General features: G+C 56.9%; 1 protein-coding gene across 17 annotated transcripts in view; it reads left to right on the forward strand.

Annotated features, from left to right (window-relative positions):
* Positions 1-20,933, forward strand: part of OBSCN (obscurin, cytoskeletal calmodulin and titin-interacting RhoGEF) — a 144,826-nt gene that overhangs the window by 75,449 nt on the left and 48,444 nt on the right. For 13 of the 17 annotated variants that reach the window (XM_057307035.1, XM_057307034.1, XM_057307036.1 and 10 more), the window contains 20 exons: positions 1,330-1,593; positions 2,166-2,429; positions 2,768-3,031; positions 3,574-3,837; positions 7,371-7,634; positions 8,177-8,440; positions 9,015-9,278; positions 9,821-10,084; positions 10,425-10,688; positions 11,259-11,522; positions 12,065-12,328; positions 12,668-12,931; positions 13,504-13,767; positions 14,341-14,604; positions 15,511-15,777; positions 16,736-17,002; positions 17,103-17,375; positions 17,951-18,223; positions 18,482-18,678; positions 18,822-18,897. In XM_057307035.1, the coding sequence (XP_057163018.1) occupies positions 1,330-1,593; positions 2,166-2,429; positions 2,768-3,031; positions 3,574-3,837; positions 7,371-7,634; positions 8,177-8,440; positions 9,015-9,278; positions 9,821-10,084; positions 10,425-10,688; positions 11,259-11,522; positions 12,065-12,328; positions 12,668-12,931; positions 13,504-13,767; positions 14,341-14,604; positions 15,511-15,777; positions 16,736-17,002; positions 17,103-17,375; positions 17,951-18,223; positions 18,482-18,678; positions 18,822-18,897 (5,049 nt within the window). The remainder of the gene's footprint in view (positions 1-1,329; positions 1,594-2,165; positions 2,430-2,767; positions 3,032-3,573; positions 3,838-7,370; positions 7,635-8,176; positions 8,441-9,014; positions 9,279-9,820; positions 10,085-10,424; positions 10,689-11,258; positions 11,523-12,064; positions 12,329-12,667; positions 12,932-13,503; positions 13,768-14,340; positions 14,605-15,510; positions 15,778-16,735; positions 17,003-17,102; positions 17,376-17,950; positions 18,224-18,481; positions 18,679-18,821; positions 18,898-20,933) is intronic. The other 4 variants (XM_057307042.1, XM_057307038.1, XM_057307040.1 and 1 more) reach the window with 4 other exon arrangements.

The raw sequence follows: 20,933 nt of genomic DNA on the forward strand, positions 1-20,933 counted from the left end.
GGGGCGTCAGGCTAGGGTGCAACAGGATGCACAGGGAAGGATAGGGTTGTGTCAGCTGGATCAGGAGGGCTGGTCCAGGGGTCAGGGATGTCGGGGCCATGTCCTGTGGGGGGCGAGGCTGGAGGGGGCAGGTGGGGGGGGGCTCCCTGTGCAGTGGAGCCGCCTCCTGGGGGCGTCTTGCCCACCATCCCCAGGGAGCCTGCCTCTAATCGGCAGCCATGTTGCCAGTTTTGTGTCTGTGGACGTTCCTCCTCTTCTGGCTTGAGTTCACGGTCTGTGTCTGTCTGACCCTCCCAGGCCTGACCATCCCATTCACAAAGGTCCTGAGGCCTGGGCAGGCCAAGGGAGGGGGGGCCTGTGCAGTGTTGTGAGGGGCCCAAGGCCCTTGGGGATGCCCAGGTCCTGACCATGGTATGGCTGGTGGTTCCCTGGGCGGGGGCTGGGGTCCTCAGGGGCCCTTTTGGGGGCCTGGTCACTTCCTGCAGGGAAGCAGATGGGACAGGGCAGGATGAGGCCACCCACACATCCTGAAGAGGTCCCAGGAGCAAGGCCAGGCCGCTGTGCTGCTTGAGCCATGTGGACAGGCACAACATCTTTGCCAAAGAGGCACTGGGTGAACTCATGGGGTACGGGCAGGCGGCCTGCCCTGCAGCCTGAGTGCCCTCTAGCCCGGGAGCTGCTGCCAGGGGCTGAGGGGGAGCAGAGTACCCAGGCTGACTGGCTGTAGGTGGCCCTAGAGAGCCACTTATAGAAGTGTGGGGCACAAGGACACCAACTGTAAGGTGACAGTCCAGGAGGAGGGCAGCTCCTGTTTCCCGCCCAGCTGGGTGGTCCTTGCTCCTGTGAAGAGTTTAGGGGGCTGTGCTCATGTCTCCTTCCTTGTCTATATCCATCAGGATCACAAAATCACTATGATATAGGGAGCCACTGAGGGGCCCATGGCCATGGTGTGATCTGAGTGGGGCAGCTTGGGGTGTGTGGAGTAGAGGAGGGACCTGGGCCCTTGAATCTGGTATCAGGTTAGTCTGAGGCAGGATGGGCCATGGGAGATGCTGGAAGATGTCCCCTGTGGGCACTGTGGCCATTTCTCCATGTGTGTCCATGTCCTGAGGTCCTCTGAGGATGCCAGCTCCTCTGTCTCCTTGCTGGCCTATACCCAGATGGGTTTAAGTCACACTCTACCCCTACACATTGATTCTCCCACATGTCTGAGTGTCCATGCTTTGATTCCTTATTTGCTCTAGGATGTGTTTCATTGTTGAATGCCCACATGCTGAATCCTCATATTCCCCAGTCTGATGTTCTCTGTGTCTTTCTGACCCTCCCCAGCCCTGCCTGCCAAGTTCACCAAGGGCCTGAGGAAGGAAGAGGCCATGGAAGGGACCACGGCCACGCTGCAGTGTGAGCTGAGCAAGGCGGCCCCCGTGGAGTGGAGGAAGGGGTCTGAGACCCTCAGAGCTGGGGACAGAGTCAGCCTGAGGCAGGATGGGACCGTGTGTGAGCTGGAGATCCATGGCCTGGCGGTGGCAGATGCTGGGGAGTACTCGTGTGTGTGTGGACAGGAGAAGACATCGGCCATGCTGACCGTCAGGGGTAAAGACTATTTGTGGCCATGTGGGCCTCTGGCTTGGTGTGTGCCCATTGTCTCCCTGCTCGCCCCTATTCTTTGGAGGACTGTGTGGGCATCTGTGTCTTTCCAACTGTGGTTTCGTGTCTGTCCTGGGTTCTGTGTCCTCATTCAGCAGATGTCCTGATGTTTGTGTCCAGTGCTTTGTGCCCTTTTTTCTGCAAGGCCATTTGCCTCCCTCACCATCTCTGCATGTGTGTCTCGTTCAGGCCGTGGCCCTTTGTAGTTGTTTGATCCTTGTGTGTGTACCCGTCCTGGACACAAGTCCCCCAGACAGCCGACTGTTCTCCCTATTTCTTGGCTTTCCCCAGCCGTGTCGGCTAGAGTCATACCAAGTATGAGGCCTGAGGAGCCACTGAAGTGGCATGGCCACACTGTGCACAGGCCAGGCTGAGGGAAGCCACAACCCACCGTGTGTGCTCAGCACACCGAGCATGTGGCCCATGTCCATTTGGGTTTGTGTTTTTTCTGTGATGTTTGTGTCTTGTCCATGTGGTCAGAGACCGTGATTGTGTCTGTGTCTTTCTGACCCTCCCAGCCCTGCCTGCCAAGTTCACCAAGGGCCTGAGGAAGGAAGAGACCACAGAAGGAGCCACGGCCACGCTGCAGTGTGAGCTGAGCAAGGCAGCCTCTGTGGAATGGAGAAAGGGTCCAGAGATCCTCAGAGCTGGGGACAGAGTCAGCCTGAGGCAGGAAGGGACCGTCTGTGAGCTGGAGATCCGTGGCCTGGTGGTGGCAGATGCTGGGGAGTACTCGTGCATGTGCGGGCAGGAGAGGACATCAGCCACGCTGACCATCACGGGTAAAGACCATGTTTGGCCAAGTGTACCGTGGCTTGGTGTCTCCCATTGTCACTATATCACCACCTTCCCTCTGTTAGACTGTGTTGATATCTGTGTCTCTCTAGTTGGGTCCCCCTGGGGTCTCCTGGCCACCATTTCCTTGTCCAGTATTGTCCTGATGTTCACGTTCAGGCTTGACCTGTTCCTCCTGAGCCATTTGTCTCCCACCTCTCCTGTGCTTCATTCAGTCATTCATGCTGTGGCCTTCTGCAGATTGTGTGGTACTTGTGGGTATCTCTTCCTGGACACAGACTGCCCAAGACAGTCTGGTGTCTTCCTGACTCTTGGCTCTCCCCAGCATTACCTGCCAAGTTCATAAAAGGTCTGAAGAATGAGGAGGCCACAGAAGGGACCACGGCCACGCTGCAGTGTGAGCTGAGCAAGGCGGCCCCCGTGGAGTGGAGGAAGGGGCCCAAGACCCTCAGAGCTGGAGACAGAGTCAGCCTGAAGCAGGATGGGACCACGTGTGAGCTGGAGATCCATGGCCTGGCTGTGGCAGATGCTGGAGAGTATTCGTGTGTGTGCGGGCAAGAGAGGACATCAGCCACGCTGGCCATCAGGGGTAAAGACCGCATGAGGCCAAGCAGAGCTGTGTTCTGGTGTCCACTTGACTTTGTGACGTCCATCTGCACTCAGTCCATATTCACGTTCTTTCTCTCCCACATTCTCTCGGTGTCATCCTCCATCGATTACTCCATGGAATCCACCTCATCTCCTGGGCTGTTGTGTGAACCATGAGAAGCCAGCATCCCACCCACTTCCCATCCCTTGGTCACTGCTAGTCCTGTTGTCCTTTGGGAGTCTGTCTTGTCCTCTGTCCTGGGATGTCCTGCCCCCAACAATCTCCGGTTCTGTGTCCGACTCTCCCGAGCCGTGCTGGGCAGAGTCATACCAAGTATGAGGCCTGAGGAGCCACTGAAGAGCCCATGGCCACACTGTGCACAGGCCAGGCTGAGGAAGCCACCACCCACCATGTGTGCTCAGCACACCAAGCACATGGCCCATGTCCATTTGGGTTTGTGTCCTCTCTGTGAAGTTCGTGTCCTGTCTCATCCATGTGGCCAGAGACCGTGATTGTGTCTGTGTCTTTCTGACCCTCCCCAGCCCTGCCTGCCAAGTTCACCAAGGGCCTGAGGAAGGAAGAGGCCATGGAAGGAACCACGGCCACGCTGCAGTGTGAGCTGAGCAAGGCGGCCCCCGTGGAGTGGAGGAAGGGGTCTGAGACCCTCAGAGCTGGAGACAGAGTCAGCCTGAGGCAGGATGGGACCGTGTGTGAGCTGGAGATCCGTGGCCTGGTGGTGGCAGATGCTGGGGAGTACTCGTGTGTGTGTGGACAGGAGAAGACATCGGCCATGCTGACTGTCAGGGGTAAAGACCATGTGTGGCCATGTGGACCTGTTGCTTGGTGTCTGCCTATTGTCACTATATCACCACCTTCCCTCTGTTAGACTGTGTCGACATCTGTGTCTTTCTAGTTGGGTCCCCTTGAGATCTCTCAGTATCCTTCTCTGTGCCCAGTGTTTGTCCTGATGTTCTTGTCCAGGCTTGTGTCTCCTCCTGGCCCATTTGCCTCCCACCCCACCTGTGCTTCATTCACTCATTCATGCCATGGCCTTCTGCAGTTTGTGTGGTGCTTGTGGGTATCTCATCCTGGACACAGAATTCCCAAGACAGTCTGATGTCTGCCTGATCCTTGGCTCTGACCAGCCCTACCTGCCAAGTTCACCAAGGGCCTGAGGAAGGAAGAGGCCACCGAAGGAGCCACAGCCATGCTGCAGTGTGAGCTGAGCATGGTGGCCCCTGTGGAGTGGAGGAAGGGGTCTGAGAGCCTTAGAGCTGAGGACAGAGTCAGCCTGATGCAATACGGCACTATGTGTGAGCTGGAGATCTGTGGCCTGTCTGTGGCAGATGCTGGGGAGTACTTGTGTGTGTGCGGGCAGGAGAGGATGTCGGCCATGCTGACCATCAGGGTTAACATCCACCAGTGGCCAACTGAGTGACTTCCCTCTCCCTTTCACTCTGCTTCCCCTATATCCTTCAATGTTGCTGTCACGCTAGGGCCACATGTTGACCATCTGTCTGGTCCATCCCACAAGCTCACACTAAGAACACACTGGTCAGCTCTATGTAGGCTGCAGGGGTGGATGGTGCAGGGACTCCCAGGTGAACATCAATGGAGGGGCATCACAGTCCAGGAAAGCTACCTGTGGCTGTGGCTGTGGCTGTGGCTGTGGCATGTGTTCGGGCTACATATAGGCACAAGTTGTGGGCCCAGGTGTGGAGTTAGGAGAATGTGTGTCCTGTGACGAATGTGTGCAGGACCGAGGGGCATTGTTGGGGGCTTTAGGGATAAGGTGGCCAGAGAGGCCAGGCCCTCCTTTGGTGACAAGGTTTGATTGACCCTGCAGGTTTGTGGAGCATCTGAAGGGCTCTGTCCCAGTCAGCTTGGGCTGCGTGACAAACACTGCATGTGGGCCCACACTCCTAGCAGCTGGAAGTCTGTGATCAAGGAGCCAGGAGCCTCCCTCCTTGGTGTGCATGTACCATCTCCTCCGTGTCCTCACTTGGTTGTTTCTCTGTGTATTTGCGTCCTGATCTCCTCTTCTTACAAGGACACCAGTATGATTAGATAATGACCCACCCCAGTGACCTCGTTTTACCCTAATTACTTCTCGGGAGACCTTATTTTCAAATATGTTCACATTCTGAGGTCCTGGGGGTACAACTCTAGCATGCCAATTTGTGGGTAGGACACTGTCCGTCCATGACCCTCTGCTCTCATGCCCTCTACCCCCAAATGCATGTCCTTCTCATATGTGGAATACATTCAGCCTGTCCCCAAGGCCCCAAAGCTTTAACTGATTCCCATGTCACCTCAGAATCCAAAGTGTGATAGCAGCATGTCCACGAGGTTTGGTTGAGACTCAAGGTGGATTACTTTTGAGCTGTGAATCTGTGAAGTCAGGCTGTATGCCTCCCAAACACAGAAGCGTGATCAGCACAGGATACACATTCCCATTCCAAAGCGGGGAACAGGAATGAAGAAGAGGGTCACTGGTCCCCAGAGATGCAAGAATGGGCAGGACTGACTCTTGGATTTTAAGGCTGGAGAAGTAGCCTCTGGCTCAATGCTCTGTCCTCTGGGCCCATGAGTGCTGACCTTGCCGCTGCAGCAATGGGTGGAGGTGCCCTGGCCCATGGGTGCCATGGCAGTCCTGTGAGCTCTGAAGTGACTGTGATTTCCTTCTTTCCCTTTGTTGAAGGATAATATATGTCCACAGCTAGGCAACTGCATGGGCCCATCCTGTAGGAACCCCACAAGGCTGATGGTTTCCACCATTTCAGCCCTTCATCTCCATCTGATTTAGGCATAGCTGTGGTGTTTCTGGGTGGGATGCTCTCAACAGCCTGGTTGGTCTCCCATGCAGTTTGCAGGAGTTCCACTCATCAGACCAGACCCCTGCACATCCTTCCTGGGTGACCACAACTCTGTCCCCAGCTTCTTCCCTGCTTTAACATTTCACCAGAAGCAGCAAGGAGAAGTAAGACTTCTCCCTCAACTCTTTGCTTAGAGATCTCCTCAGCTAAACATGGAAGATGACTGCTCACAAGTCCCACCTTCCACAAACTCTGGGACAGCACTCAGCCAGGTTCCTTGCCACTTCCTACAAAGACTACTTTTCCTCCAAGTGCCCAATAACCTGTTCCTCATTTCCACTTTGGGCCTCACCAGAAGTGCCATAATGTGCATACTGACACCTTCCACCATGATCTCCTCAAGGCAATCTACACTGATCCAGCTGCCCGCCAAAATCTAGCCTCTGCCCAACACCCAGTTCCAAAGCCACTTCCACAACTTGAGCTCTTTGTCACAGCAGCAACCCACTCCTAAAACCAAAAGCAGCATGGCTGAGCAACAGAGAAGTGGCCTAGACATCAGAAATGTGTGGTCTTACAGTCCTGGAGGTTGGAGTCTGAGATCCAGGCAGGGCAGGGCTGGTTTCTCTGGAGGCCTCTCATTGGCTTACAGATGACTGCCTTCTCCCTGTGTCCTCACATGGTTGCCTTTCTCCGCATGTCTGTATCCTGATCTCCTCTTCTTGTAAGGACCCTGGTCATACAGGATCAGGACCCACCCTAGTGACCTCATTTTACCTTAATCACCTCTTTAAAGACTCCATCTTGAAATATAGGCCCATTCTGTGGTCTTGGGGTTGGGGATCTGACATGAATTTGGGGGAACATGAGTCCCCTCTCAACATGGTGGGACCAGGGTAGATACTGATCAGCTGTAACTTGTGGAGCCCTGCCTGGACTAGGAATACAGTGGAGGAGGGACCAGGGGTGTGGTTAGAAGGCATGGCTGCATCCATCATGGTCTGTGAGATCTGAGGCAGGAGAGTGAGTGTTCAGTGGGGTCTGGACAGGAACTTGTGAAGTAGAGAAGGTGGGGATGGCATGCAGTGAGCCCAGGTGTGTCCAGTACTGGATGGATGCCCCATGTGGGCTAGAAAGATTGGGATGGAGGCAAGAGTGGAGCAGTGGATATCATGGCCAAGAGATGTCTCATGGAAATTCCTCCATGAGAGATGTCCATTACATCACGAACATGGGTTTTGAGTTGGAGGAGCTTGGTTTAGAACTCAGTACAGGTAAGGCCAGAGCTTGCCTGTATGAAGGGTTAGGGTAGGAGGACACTGAGAAGACAAGATGCCTGGAGGGAGCCAGTCCCTGGGCCAACTTCACCTCAAGGCAGGATGCCAGAAGCTCTCACAATCACACACACACACTCTGCCTGTTCTCATCTCCACTCTTCTGCTCTATTCCCATCTGGAGTGTTCATGTTGTGCCCCCAATCCTCCAGAGGGGTTGATGGCTTCTGTCCATCTGAACCTCCACAGCACTACCTGCTCAGTTCATCCAAGGTCTGAAGACCAAGGAGGCCACGGAAGGAGCCATGGCCACGCTGCACTGTGAGCTAAGCAAGGCGGCCCCCGTGGAGTGGAGGAAGGGGCCCAAGACCCTCAGAGCTGGAGACAGAGTCAGCCTGAAGCAGGATGGGACCACGTGTGAGCTGGAGATCCATGGCCTGGCTGTGGCAGATGCTGGAGAGTATTCGTGTGTGTGCGGGCAAGAGAGGACATCAGCCACGCTGGCCATCAGGGGTAAAGACCGCATGAGGCCAAGCAGAGCTGTGTTCTGGTGTCCACTTGACTTTGTGACGTCCATCTGCACTCAGTCCATATTCACGTTCTTTCTCTCCCACATTCTCTCGGTGTCATCCTCCATCGATTACTCCATGGAATCCACCTCATCTCCTGGGCTGTTGTGTGAACCATGAGAAGCCAGCATCCCACCCACTTCCCATCCCTTGGTCACTGCTAGTCCTGTTGTCCTTTGGGAGTCTGTCTTGTCCTCTGTCCTGGGATGTCCTGCCCCCAACAATCTCCGGTTCTGTGTCCGACTCTCCCGAGCCGTGCTGGGCAGAGTCATACCAAGTATGAGGCCTGAGGAGCCACTGAAGAGCCCATGGCCACACTGTGCACAGGCCAGGCTGAGGAAGCCACCACCCACCATGTGTGCTCAGCACACCAAGCACATGGCCCATGTCCATTTGGGTTTGTGTCCTCTCTGTGAAGTTCGTGTCCTGTCTCATCCATGTGGCCAGAGACCGTGATTGTGTCTGTGTCTTTCTGACCCTCCCCAGCCCTGCCTGCCAAGTTCACCAAGGGCCTGAGGAAGGAAGAGGCCATGGAAGGAACCACGGCCACGCTGCAGTGTGAGCTGAGCAAGGCGGCCCCCGTGGAGTGGAGGAAGGGGTCTGAGACCCTCAGAGCTGGGGACAGAGTCAGCCTGAGGCAGGATGGGACCGTGTGTGAGCTGGAGATCCGTGGCCTGGCTGTGGCAGATGCTGGGGAGTACTCGTGTGTGTGTGGACAGGAGAAGACATCGGCCATGCTGACCGTCAGGGGTAAAGACTATTTGTGGCCATGTGGGCCTCTGGCTCGGTGTGTGCCCATTGTCTCCCTGCTCGCCCCTATTCTTTGGAGGACCGTGTGGGCATCTGTGTCTTTCCAACTGTGGTTTCGTGTCTGTCCTGGGTTCTGTGTCCTCATTCAGCAGATGTCCTGATGTTTGTGTCCAGTCCTTTGTGCCCTTTTTTCTGCAAGGCCATTTGCCTCCCTCACCATCTCTGCATGTGTGTCTCGTTCAGGCCGTGGCCCTTTGTAGTTGTTTGATCCTTGTGTGTGTACCCGTCCTGGACACAAGTCCCCCAGACAGCCGACTGTTCTCCCTATTTCTTGGCTTTCCCCAGCCGTGTCGGCTAGAGTCATACCAAGTATGAGGCCTGAGGAGCCACTGAAGAGGCCATGGCCACACTGTGCACAGGCCAGGCTGAGGGAAGCCACCACCCACCGTGTGTGCTCAGCACACCGAGCATGTGGCCCATGTCCATTTGGGTTTGTGTTTTTTCTGTGATGTTTGTGTCTTGTCCATGTGGTCAGAGACCGTGATTGTGTCTGTGTCTTTCTGACCCTCCCCAGCCCTGCCTGCCAAGTTCACCAAGGGCCTGAGGAAGGAAGAGACCACAGAAGGAGCCACGGCCACGCTGCAGTGTGAGCTGAGCAAGGCGGCCCCTGTGGAATGGAGAAAAGGTCCGGAGATCCTCAGAGCTGGGGACAGAATCAGCCTGAGGCAGGAAGGGACCATCTGTGAGCTGGAGATCCATGGCCTGGCTGTGGCAGATGCTGGAGAGTATTCGTGTGTGTGCGGGCGAGAGAGGACATCAGCCACGCTGACCATCAGGGGTAAAGACCGCATGAGGCCAAGCAGAGCTGTGTTCTGGTGTCCACTTGACTTTGTGACGTCCATCTGCACTCAGTCCATATTCACGTTCTTTCTCTCCCACATTCTCTCGGTGTCATCCTCCATCGATTACTCCATGGAATCCACCTCATCTCCTGGGCTGTTGTGTGAACCATGAGAAGCCAGCATCCCACCCACTTCCCATCCCTTGGTCACTGCTAGTCCTCTTGTCCTTTGGGAGTCTGTCTTGTCCTCTGTCCTGGGGTGTCCTGCCCCCAACAATCTCCGGTTCTGTGTCCGACTCTCCCGAGCCGTGCTGGGCAGAGTCATACCAAGTATGAGGCCTGAGGAGCCACTGAAGAGCCCATGGCCACACTGTGCACAGGCCAGGCTGAGGAAGCCACCACCCACCATGTGTGCTCAGCACACCAAGCACATGGCCCATGTCCATTTGGGTTTGTGTCCTCTCTGTGAAGTTCGTGTCCTGTCTCATCCATGTGGCCAGAGACCGTGATTGTGTCTGTGTCTTTCTGACCCTCCCCAGCCCTGCCTGCCAAGTTCACCAAGGGCCTGAGGAAGGAAGAGGCCATGGAAGGAACCATGGCCACGCTGCAGTGTGAGCTGAGCAAGGCGGCCCCCGTGGAGTGGAGGAAGGGGTCTGAGACCCTCAGAGCTGGAGACAGAGTCAGCCTGAGGCAGGATGGGACCGTCTGTGAGCTGGAGATCCGTGGCCTGGTGGTGGCAGATGCTGGGGAGTACTCGTGCATGTGCGGGCAGGAGAGGACATCAGCCATGCTGACTGTCAAGGGTAAAGACCATGTGTGGCCATGTGGGCCTGTTGCTTGGTGTCTGCCCATTGTGACTATATCACCACCTTCCCTCTGTTAGACTGTGTCAACATCTGTATCTCTCTAGTTGGGTCCCCCTGGGGTCTCCTGGCCACCATTTCCTTGTCCAGTATTGTCCTGATGTTCACGTTCAGGCTTGACCTGTTCCTCCTGAGCCATTTGTCTCCCACCTCTCCTGTGCTTCATTCAGTCATTCATGCTGTGGCCTTCTGCAGATTGTGTGGTACTTGTGGGTATCTCTTCCTGGACACAGACTGCCCAAGACAGTCTGGTGTCTTCCTGACTCTTGGCTCTCCCCAGCATTACCTGCCAAGTTCATAAAAGGTCTGAAGAATGAGGAGGCCACAGAAGGGACCACGGCCACGCTGCAGTGTGAGCTGAGCAAGGCGGCCCCCGTGGAGTGGAGGAAGGGGTCTGAGACCCTCAGAGCTGGGGACAGAATCAGCCTGAGGCAGGATGGGACCGTGTGTGAGCTGGAGATCCATGGCCTGGCCGTGACAGATGCTGGGGAGTACTCGTGTGTGTGTGGACAGGAGAAGACATCAGCCACGCTGACCATCAGGGGTAAAGACTATTTGTGGCCATCTGGGCCTCTGGCTCGGTGTGCCTGTCGTCTCCCTGTTCGCCCCTATTCTTTGGAGGACCGTGTGGGCATCTGTGTCTTTCCAACTGTGGTTTCGTGTCTGTCCTGGGTTCTGTGTCCTCATTCAGCAGATGTCCTGATGTTTGTGTCCAGTGCTTTGTGCCCTTTTTTCTGCAAGGCCATTTGCCTCCCTCACCATCTCTGCATGTGTGTCTCGTTCAGGCCGTGGCCCTTTGTAGTTGTTTGATCCTTGTGTGTGTACCCGTCCTGGACACAAGTCCCCCAGACAGCCGACTGTTCTCCCTATTTCTTGGCTTTCCCCAGCCGTGTCGGCTAGAGTCATACCAAGTATGAGGCCTGAGGAGCCACTGAAGTGGCATGGCCACACTGTGCACAGGCCAGGCTGAGGGAAGCCACCACCCACCGTGTGTGCTCAGCACACCGAGCATGTGGTCCATGTCCATTTGGGTTTGTGTTTTTTCTGTGATGTTTGTGTCTTGTCCATGTGGTCAGAGACCGTGATTGTGTCTGTGTCTTTCTGACCCTCCCAGCCCTGCCTGCCAAGTTCACCAAGGGCCTGAGGAAGGAAGAGACCACAGAAGGAGCCACGGCCACGCTGCAGTGTGAGCTGAGCGAGGCAGCCTCTGTGGAATGGAGAAAGGGTCCAGAGACCCTCAGAGCTGGGGACAGAGTCAGCCTGAGGCAGGAAGGGACCGTCTGTGAGCTGGAGATCCGTGGCCTGGTGGTGGCAGATGCTGGAGAGTATTCGTGTGTGTGCGGGCAAGAGAGGACATCAGCCACGCTGACCATCAGGGGTAAAGACCGCATGAGGCCAAGCAGAGCTGTGTTCTGGTGTCCACTTGACTTTGTGACGTCCATCTGCACTCAGTCCATATTCACGTTCTTTCTCTCCCACATTTTCTCGATGTCATCCTCCATCGATTACTCCATGGAATCCACCTCATCTCCTGGGCTGTTGTGTGAACCATGAGAAGCCAGCATCCCACCCACTTCCCATCCCTTGGTCACTGCTAGTCCTGTTGTCCTTTGGGAGTCTGTCTTGTCCTCTGTCCTGGGATGTCCTGCCCCCAACAATCTCCGGTTCTGTGTCCGACTCTCCCGAGCCGTGCTGGGCAGAGTCATACCAAGTATGAGGCCTGAGGAGCCACTGAAGAGCCCATGGCCACACTGTGCACAGGCCAGGCTGAGGAAGCCACCACCCACCATGTGTGCTCAGCACACCAAGCACATGGCCCATGTCCATTTGGGTTTGTGTCCTCTCTGTGAAGTTCGTGTCCTGTCTCATCCATGTGGCCAGAGACCGTGATTGTGTCTGTGTCTTTCTGACCCTCCCCAGCCCTGCCTGCCAAGTTCACCAAGGGCCTGAGGAAGGAAGAGGCCATGGAAGGAACCATGGCCACGCTGCAGTGTGAGCTGAGCAAGGCGGCCCCCGTGGAGTGGAGGAAGGGGTCTGAGACCCTCAGAGCTGGAGACAGAGTCAGCCTGAGGCAGGATGGGACCGTGTGTGAGCTGGAGATCCGTGGCCTGGTGGTGGCAGATGCTGGGGAGTACTCGTGCATGTGCGGGCAGGAGAGGACATCAGCCATGCTGACTGTCAGGGGTAAAGACCATGTGTGGCCATGTGGACCTGTTGTTTGGTGTCTCCCATTGTCACTATATCACCACCTTCCCTCTGTTAGACTGTGTCGACATCTGTGTCTCTCTAGTTGGGTCCCCCTGGGGTCTCCTGGCCACCATTTCCTTGTCCAGTATTGTCCTGATGTTCACGTTCAGGCTTGACCTGTTCCTCCTGAGCCATTTGTCTCCCACCTCTCCTGTGCTTCATTCAGTCATTCATGCTGTGGCCTTCTGCAGATTGTGTGGTACTTGTGGGTATCTCTTCCTGGACACAGACTGCCCAAGACAGTCTGGTGTCTTCCTGACTCTTGGCTCTCCCCAGCATTACCTGCCAAGTTCATAAAAGGTCTGAAGAATGAGGAGGCCACAGAAGGGGCCACAGCCACACTGCACTGTGAGCTGAGCAAGGCGGCCCCCGTGGAGTGGAGGAAGGGGTCTGAGACCCTCAGAGCTGGGGACAGAGTCATCCTGAAGCAGGACGGGGCCATGTGTGAGCTGGAGATCCGTGGCCTGGCTGTGGCAGATGCTGGGGAGTACTCGTGTGTGTGTGGACAGGAGAAGACATCAGCCACGCTGACCATCAGGGGTAAAGACTATTTGTGGCCATGTGGGCCTCTGGCTCGGTGTGTGCCCATTGGCTCCCTGTTCGCCCCTATTCTTTGGAGGACTGTGTGGGCATCTGTGTCTTTCCAACTGTGGTTTCGTGTCTCTCCTGGGTTCTGTGTCCTCATTCAGCAGATGTCCTGATGTTTGTTTCCAGTGCTTTGTGCCCTTTTTTCTGCAAGGCCATTTGCCTCTCTCACCATCTCTGCATGTGTGTCTCGTTCAGGCCGTGGCCCTTTGTAGTTGTTTGATCCTTGTGTGTGTACCCGTCCTGGACACAAGTCCCTCAGACAGCCGACTGTTCTCCCTATTTCTTGGCTTTCCCCAGCCGTGTCGGCTAGAGTCATACCAAGTATGAGGCCTGAGGAGCCACTGAAGTGGCATGGCCACACTGTGCACAGGCCAGGCTGAGGGAAGCCACCACCCACCGTGTGTGCTCAGCACACTGAGCATGTGGTCCATGTCCATTTGGGTTTGTGTTTTTTCTGTGATGTTTGTGTCTTGTCCATGTGGTCAGAGACCGTGATTGTGTCTGTGTCTTTCTGACCCTCCCAGCCCTGCCTGCCAAGTTCACCAAGGGCCTGAAGAAGGAAGAGGCCATGGAAGGAACCACGGCCATGCTGCAGTGTGAGCTGAGCAAGGCGGCCCCCGTGGAGTGGAGGAAGGGGTCTGAGACCCTCAGAGCTGGGGACAGAGTCAGCCTGAGGCAGGATGGGACCGTGTGTGAGCTGGAGATCCGTGGCCTGGTGGTGGCAGATGCTGGGGAGTACTCGTGTGTGTGTGGACAGGAGAAGACATCGGCCATGCTGACCATCAGGGGTAAAGACTATTTGTGGCCATGTGGGCCTCTGGCTCGGTGTGTGCCCATTGGCTCCCTGTTCGCCCCTATTCTTTGGAGGACCGTGTGGGCATCTGTGTCTTTCCACCTGTGGTTTCGTGTCTGTCCTGGGTTCTGTGTCCTCATTCAGCAGATGTCCTGATGTTTGTGTCCAGTCCTTTGTGCCCTTTTTTCTGCAAGGCCATTTGCCTCCCTCACCATCTCTGCATGTGTGTCTCGTTCAGGCCGTGGCCCTTTGTAGTTGTTTGATCCTTGTGTGTGTACCCGTCCTGGACACAAGTCCCCCAGACAGCCGACTGTTCTCCCTATTTCTTGGCTTTCCCCAGCCGTGTCGGCTAGAGTCATACCAAGTATGAGGCCTGAGGAGCCACTGAAGTGGCATGGCCACACTGTGCACAGGCCAGGCTGAGGGAAGCCACCACCCACCGTGTGTGCTCAGCACACCGAGCATGTGGCCCATGTCCATTTGGGTTTGTGTTTTTTCTGTGATGTTTGTGTCTTGTCCATGTGGTCAGAGACCGTGATTGTGTCTGTGTCTTTCTGACCCTCCCCAGCCCTGCCTGCCAAGTTCACCAAGGGCCTGAGGAAGGAAGAGGCCATGGAAGGAACCATGGCCACGCTGCAGTGTGAGCTGAGCAAGGCGGCCCCCGTGGAGTGGAGGAAGGGGTCTGAGACCCTCAGAGCTGGGGACAGAGTCAGCCTGAGGCAGGAAGGGACCGTCTGTGAGCTGGAGATCTGTGGCCTGGTGGTGGCAGATGCTGGGGAGTACTCGTGCATGTGCGGGCAGGAGAGGACATCAGCCACGCTGACCATCAGGGGTAAAGACCATGTGTGACTTGGTGTCTGCATAGTCTCACCCTGTCCCCACTTTCTCTCTAGTAGAGTCGTGGGTGTCTGTGTCTTGCCACTGGCCTTCCCCTGGTCTCTCCCAGCCTCCATGTCCTTATTCTGTATTTGTCCTGATGTCATTTCCAGGCTTGTCTATTCCTCCTGGGGTACTTGTCTTCCTCACTATCTGTGTGTTCATTAGGTCCTTCACACTGTGACCCTTTACTGTTTGTGATTATTGTGGGTGTTCCCATCCTGGACAATGTATCTCCAAGACAGTCTGATGTTCTCTGTGTCACCTTGACCCTCCCCAGCCCTGCCTGCCAAGTTCACAAAAAGTCTAAGGAATGAGGAGGCCACAGAAGGTGCCACAGTCATGCTGTTATGTGAGTTGAGCAAGGCAGCCTCCGTGGAGTGGAGGAAGGGCCCCGAGACACTTATAGCTGGGGACATAGTCAGCCTGAGGCAGGACAGGGCCGTGTGTGAGCTGGAGATCCGTGGCCTGGCCATGGCGGATGCTGGGGAGTACTTGTGTGTGTGTGGGCAGGAGAGGACATCAGCCAAGCTCACTGTCATGGGTAAAGACCATGTGTGGCCACATGGAGTACAGGGGTGCGTGTCCTTGTCTCTGTGTCTCTGCATCTTCACTGGCTCTCAGACGCACTCCCCTCCTCTGTCCTCTGTCTACTCGCCTGTCCAGTGTTCTTTGTCTGGCTATTGACCTCCATCCTCATGACCTCATGGGGCCTGTCCTGGTGGTAGGGACAGAATTCCCACCTCATGTCCTCTCCCACCTCACCCCAATCCGCCGAGCTTTTCTATCTTCAGTGTGTCCAGCTGTGTGTCGGGATCATGGGGCTGATCCTGTGTCCCTTGTGCCCCCACGTACCCTTCAGCCCCACAGGTTGTATTCAGGGAGCCGCTCCAGAGCCTGCAGGCTGAGGAGGGTGCCTCGGTCACCCTGCGGTGTGAGCTCTCTCAGCCCAATGCCGCCGTGGTCTGGAGCAAGGGCGGTCTGGAGCTGCAGGCTGACGAGCGCAGGGAGCCTCGGCAGCGGGGCCGCATGGCGGAGCTTGTGCTGCGGGACCTGCGCAGGGAGGACTCGGGAGAATACACATGTGCCTGTGGACCCCAGGCCACCAGTGCCACCCTCACCATTTCAGGTGGGCCCTAAGGCAAGAGCTGTCCCATGTGCAGGTCCCCTGTGCTTTGGGCTGCACCTCAGGGCTGCTGCGCCACCCCGGGCATCCCATGCGGGACATGGGCTCTGTGGGCATGTCAGGCCTGGCAGGAAGTTCAGCCCTCACTATCCCCACGCTGGTAGCTGAGACCCTGGAGTTAACCCCAGCACCGACAGCCTCACCCCTGTGCTTCCCTTCACTGTCATGCCCCTGCGGGTCTCCCCTGCACCACATAGCCACGGCCCTGAGGCTCCCCTCCTGCACTCCCTAGCTGTAGCTTTGTCCCTGTGGTTCCCTCTGCACTTTGTAGCCACGCCCCCGCGGGTCTCCCCTGCACCCATAGCCTCGCCCCTGCGGCTCCCCTCTGCACTTTGTAGCCACGCCTCTGCATCCCCATAGTCTTGCTCCGGTGGTTCTCACCCCCAGACCCTTAGAAGCTCGCCCCTCCCACTCTGTAGCTATGCCCCAGCTCCTTTTTTTTTAATTTATTTTTTTATTTTAATTTTTTATTATGTTATGTTAGCCACAATACAGTACATCCTTAGTTTTTGATGTAGTGTTCCATGATTCATTGTTTGCATATAACACCCAGTGCTCCATGCAATACGTGCCCTCCTTAATACCCACCACCGGGCTAGCCCATCGCCCCACCCCCCTCCCCTCTGAAGCCCTTAGTTTGTGCCCCAGCCCTCAGTCCCATCGCCCTGAAAACCTCAGCTGAGTGCCTGTGGTGCCTCCTCTATTTTATAGCTGCTCTCTGGCGGTTCTCCCCAGCACCCCTGTAGGCACCCTGGGCCCTGCCCCCACTATCTCCCCGACCCACACAGTTACACCCCCCCCCCCCCGTCTCCCTGTGCCCGATAGCTGGGCTCCTGCTGTTGCCCCCTGCTCTCCCTAATGGTTCCTGCCCCTGGCATCACGCTCTCCTGCTTCCCCATAGCTGCACCTGTGCGGTTCCTCAGGGAGCTGCAGGCCCAGGAGGTGGATGAGGGCGCCACGGCACGCCTGTGCTGCGAGCTGAGCCGTGAGAGTGCCAGCGTGGAGTGGCGCAAGGGTTCCCTGCAGCTTTTCCCTTGTGCCAAGTACCAGATGGTGCAGGAGGGAAGGGCCGCCGAGCTGCTGGTGCGTGATGTGGAGCAGGAGGACTCCGGCCACTATACCTGTGACGCGGGAGACACACAGAGCACTGCCAGCCTCTCTGTCCGATGTGAGCTGCCCAGCAGCCCCTTGCTGTCTCTGGGGCCCTCAATCCCCGAGGGGCCGGTGCCTCGCTCAGCAGCCCTAAGCACCCCTCCCTGGTCCCCCAGCCCCTAGGCCCACATTCCAGGAGGAGCTGCAGAGCACGGAGCAGGAGGTGGGCAGCGTGGCCCGGCTGCGTTGCCAGCTGAGCGAGGCAGAGACCGGTGTCCCAGTGCAGTGGCTCAAGGAGGGTGTGGAGCTGCACGGGAGCCCCAAATACGAGATAAGGCGCCTGGGGGCCACATGTGAGCTACTGATCCACGGGCTGGAGGCCAAGGACACGGGCGAGTATGTCTGTGTGGCCGGTGGTCAGAAAACCGTGGCCTCTGTCATGGTCAAAGGTGAGCCCTCCCTGCCACACCCTTGCCCCTGTGGCTGCCCTGGGGGTGCACCTGGTCTGGCCCAGCTCCCATTAAGGCCAAGCACTTGTCTGGGCGTTGCTCTGGGGGCTCTGGGGTTATAGGCTCTCTCTTTTTTCTGCTGCACTCTGGTGCAGGTGCTTCTAGAGAGGAGTGTTCATGGGGGGAAACATGCTGCAACCCTCCACCCGAACACTGCCCTGCATCCCACCCCAGCCCACAGGTGGGCAGCCTGGCTGGGTCATCCTCATGGAGCAGGGCCTGTCTTAAAGGGCTTCCCTCCCTGATGTCCTGGCCAGGGCAGGGCTGGCCATGGGGTGAGGATGGACAGAAGCTGCCCTGCACCCCACAGGTGCTCACGTTCCTTCCAAACAGAGGCGCCCCCAGCCCAGTCTAGGAGTTGAGTGTCATGGTGACAAATGTGTGGGGCACATAGAGACTGTGCCAAGAGCAGAGTGTGAGGGTGTTCAGGAAGGCTTCTTGGAGGAGGAGGAGTGGGCAGTTGGCTTGGGTGCTCTGGCCTGGCTGGTAAAGGGACCTCCTCACCTATACCCCAGAGCCAGAGGTGACCATCGTGCGGGGGCTGGTGGATGCCGAGGTGCAGGTCGATGGGGACGTGGAGTTCACCTGTGAGGTGTCGCGGGATGGGGTCACGGATGTGGAGTGGCGCCTCCAGGGCCTGCCCCTGCAGAGCAACGAGGTGACAGAGGTGTCTGTGCGGGACGGCTGCACCCACACGCTCCAGCTGAAGGGCGTGACACCTGAGGATGCGGGCACCGTCTCCTTCCACGTGGGCGTCCACACGTCCTCCGCGCAGCTCACTGTCCGAGGTAGTGGGGCCGGGCAGGCTCACTGCACTCTGGGCTGGAAGGTTCGGGCGTCTGTGGGCCAGACACAGATCCCTGTGGGGGGTGGGGAACTGGTGGGGAGGTGGCCCTGTGAATGGGCGGTTCTGGGATGGCCAAGATATGGTGGAGTGGTGCCTCACGTGCTTGTCTTCAGGAGTTGGGGTGGGGTGCTGGGGTGGACCCTGGCCACCGGGAGGCACTCCTGTCCTGGAGGCCGATGCTGTGTCTCCCGCTGTGCAGTCCCTGAGGTGACCATTCTGGAGCCCCTGCAGGATCTGCAGCTCAACGAGGGCCAGGACGCCCACTTCCGGTGCCAGCTGTCCAGGGCCTCTGGGCAGGAGGCCCGCTGGGCCCTGGGAGGGGTGCCCCTGCAGGCCAATGAGATGAATGACATCACTGTGGAACACGGCACGCTCCACCTCCTCACTTTGCACAAGGTGGGTTCCCTGGGACCTGCCCCAGCCACAGTGCTCCCAGGGGTGTGGGTGAAGGAAGATCCCAACTCCAGCTGGACTGGACTGGGGGCCTGCAGAGATGGTGGAAGCAGGGCTGCCAGGCTGAGACCCCCTCTCTCCTTCAGGTGACCCTGGAGGATGCTGGAACCATCAGTTTCCAAGTGGGCTCGTGTAGCTCGGAGGCCCAGTTAAAGGTCACAGGTGGGCAGCCCCCTCCCCTAACCAGCCCCTTGCCTATGGGTGTCTGTATTTCCCTACTCAGGGAGCTGTTTGGGGATGGTGTGACCAGAAACACAAGACTTCCAGAGGTGATCTTGCCTTGGGGTGGCAGTTTTCCACCCCTTGGTGGCTTAAGCCACAGACCACAAAGCCCAACAAGATGGACCAAGTCAGGTCAGCTTGAGACATTCTGGTGTGTGTGGGATATCAGTATGGGATGAGTGCTGTCCACAGGAGGGAGGTGGGGAGGCTGCTGTGGGCCTGGGCCCTGCGGTGGAGGCAGGGCCTTTGGAATTTCCACCCTCCATACAGCGACTCTTGTGACACTGGTCCATGTGCTCATGTCTACATGGATACACAGCTGTGCATCCAGCAGATTTCCCAGTGCTGATACAGGCACAGCTGTGATGTGTGTCTGTTTAGACAAGAACATTCGAGGCCCCAGGCCTCTAGGCAGGATCCGAAGACTTTCAACTTGGGTTATACTTTGTCCCCAAAGCTGGTCATCTCTGAGTGCCTGACCAGGAGAGCTTCTCCTGTGCTCTCGTACTCCTGGTTTTCAAGCTGGTCCCATGCGTCTGACCACCCACCCACTAGCCATGATTCATTTACACATCCAACTACTCGTCCATTTACCACCCATCTTTCTGTCTATCCACTTACCTGTTCATCCATCTATCCACCATGTACCCATCTACCATTTATCCACCCACCTGATCCATCTATCCATCCATCATCCATTCACTCATCCACCTACCACCCACCTGTCTGATCACCATCCACCATCCACCCATCCATCTGTTCATCCACCCATCCACCATCCATCCACCATCTATCCACCCAGCCACCATCCATTCACCACCCATCCATCCATCCACCATCCATCTACTGCTCATCCATCCATCATCCATCCATCCACCATCCATCCGTCTGCTCATCCATGCATCCACCATCCATCCATCCATCCATCCATCCATCCATTCATCCACCCATCCACCATCTGTCCATCCATCCATCCATCCATCCATTCATCCACCCATCCACCATCTGTCCATCCATCCATCCATCCATCCATCCATCTGTTCATTTGCCATCCATCTGTCCAACCACCATCCATCCATGCGCCCAACCATCCACCCACCATCTATCTTACCATCTACTTAAAAAGGGGACAGATGCAGCTCTGCCCTCAGGGAGTGCCCAGTCTGTTGTGGGAGTTGGACATAGAGACGGAGTGTATCCTAAATCTCACGTACCCTCCCCTCCCATCAGATCTTCAGAGGGTGGACAGACAGTCAGCTCTGTGAACTGTGGGGCTGGGAAAGGCTCCAAGATTAGTGCCCTCAAGTGGAGTGATGGGAGAGGGGTAGTATCCTGGTTGTCCTGAGTAGAGTGGGTCCAGGAAAGGCCTTGTGTGTTCCTCAGGGTGGGCAGCATGGGACTGGGTTGGGCCTTGGCCCCTCTTGGCCGGGTGTCCCCAGTTGGAGTGTGCTGGTGATGGCCTTGTGGGGAGGGCCATGAGCATGGGGGTGTGCGAATGGGTGTCCTGGTAGGTGGCATATGGATGAACTTGGGAACTCTGCTGGAGATGGAAAAGGGGAGCTGATGGGGTAGGGTGGGGATGCAGTCAGGTGTGCACTTTTGGGAGAGGGTGGAAAGGCAGGTGGGGGCTAGGGTGTCAATGGTGCACCCCCAGGAAGGGCATGGAGGGCCTTCTGGGGGAGGGGCCAGCCAAGGTCGGTACAGGGGTACAGAGCAGTGGGAAGGCTCTGGGTTCAGGCCCCACCATGTGATATGCGGCATTAGGGCCCAGGAATCTTAGGGCACATCTGCGCAAATGGAATTCTGGGGATGGGAGAAATACCGGCTTCCACACTCCCAGGGATGGACGGCTTACTTCCCATGGGAGATCCCACACCGTATCAGAGCACTGGGCCCCATGGCTTCTCCTCCTCACTCCACACCCACCCCACAAAGATCACAGTTTTGGAGTGTGGGGCTTGTGTGTTGTGTCTTCT

Source organism: Ursus arctos, unplaced genomic scaffold, assembly GCF_023065955.2.
Source record: "Ursus arctos isolate Adak ecotype North America unplaced genomic scaffold, UrsArc2.0 scaffold_5, whole genome shotgun sequence".
Taxonomy (NCBI): Eukaryota; Metazoa; Chordata; class Mammalia; order Carnivora; family Ursidae; genus Ursus; species Ursus arctos.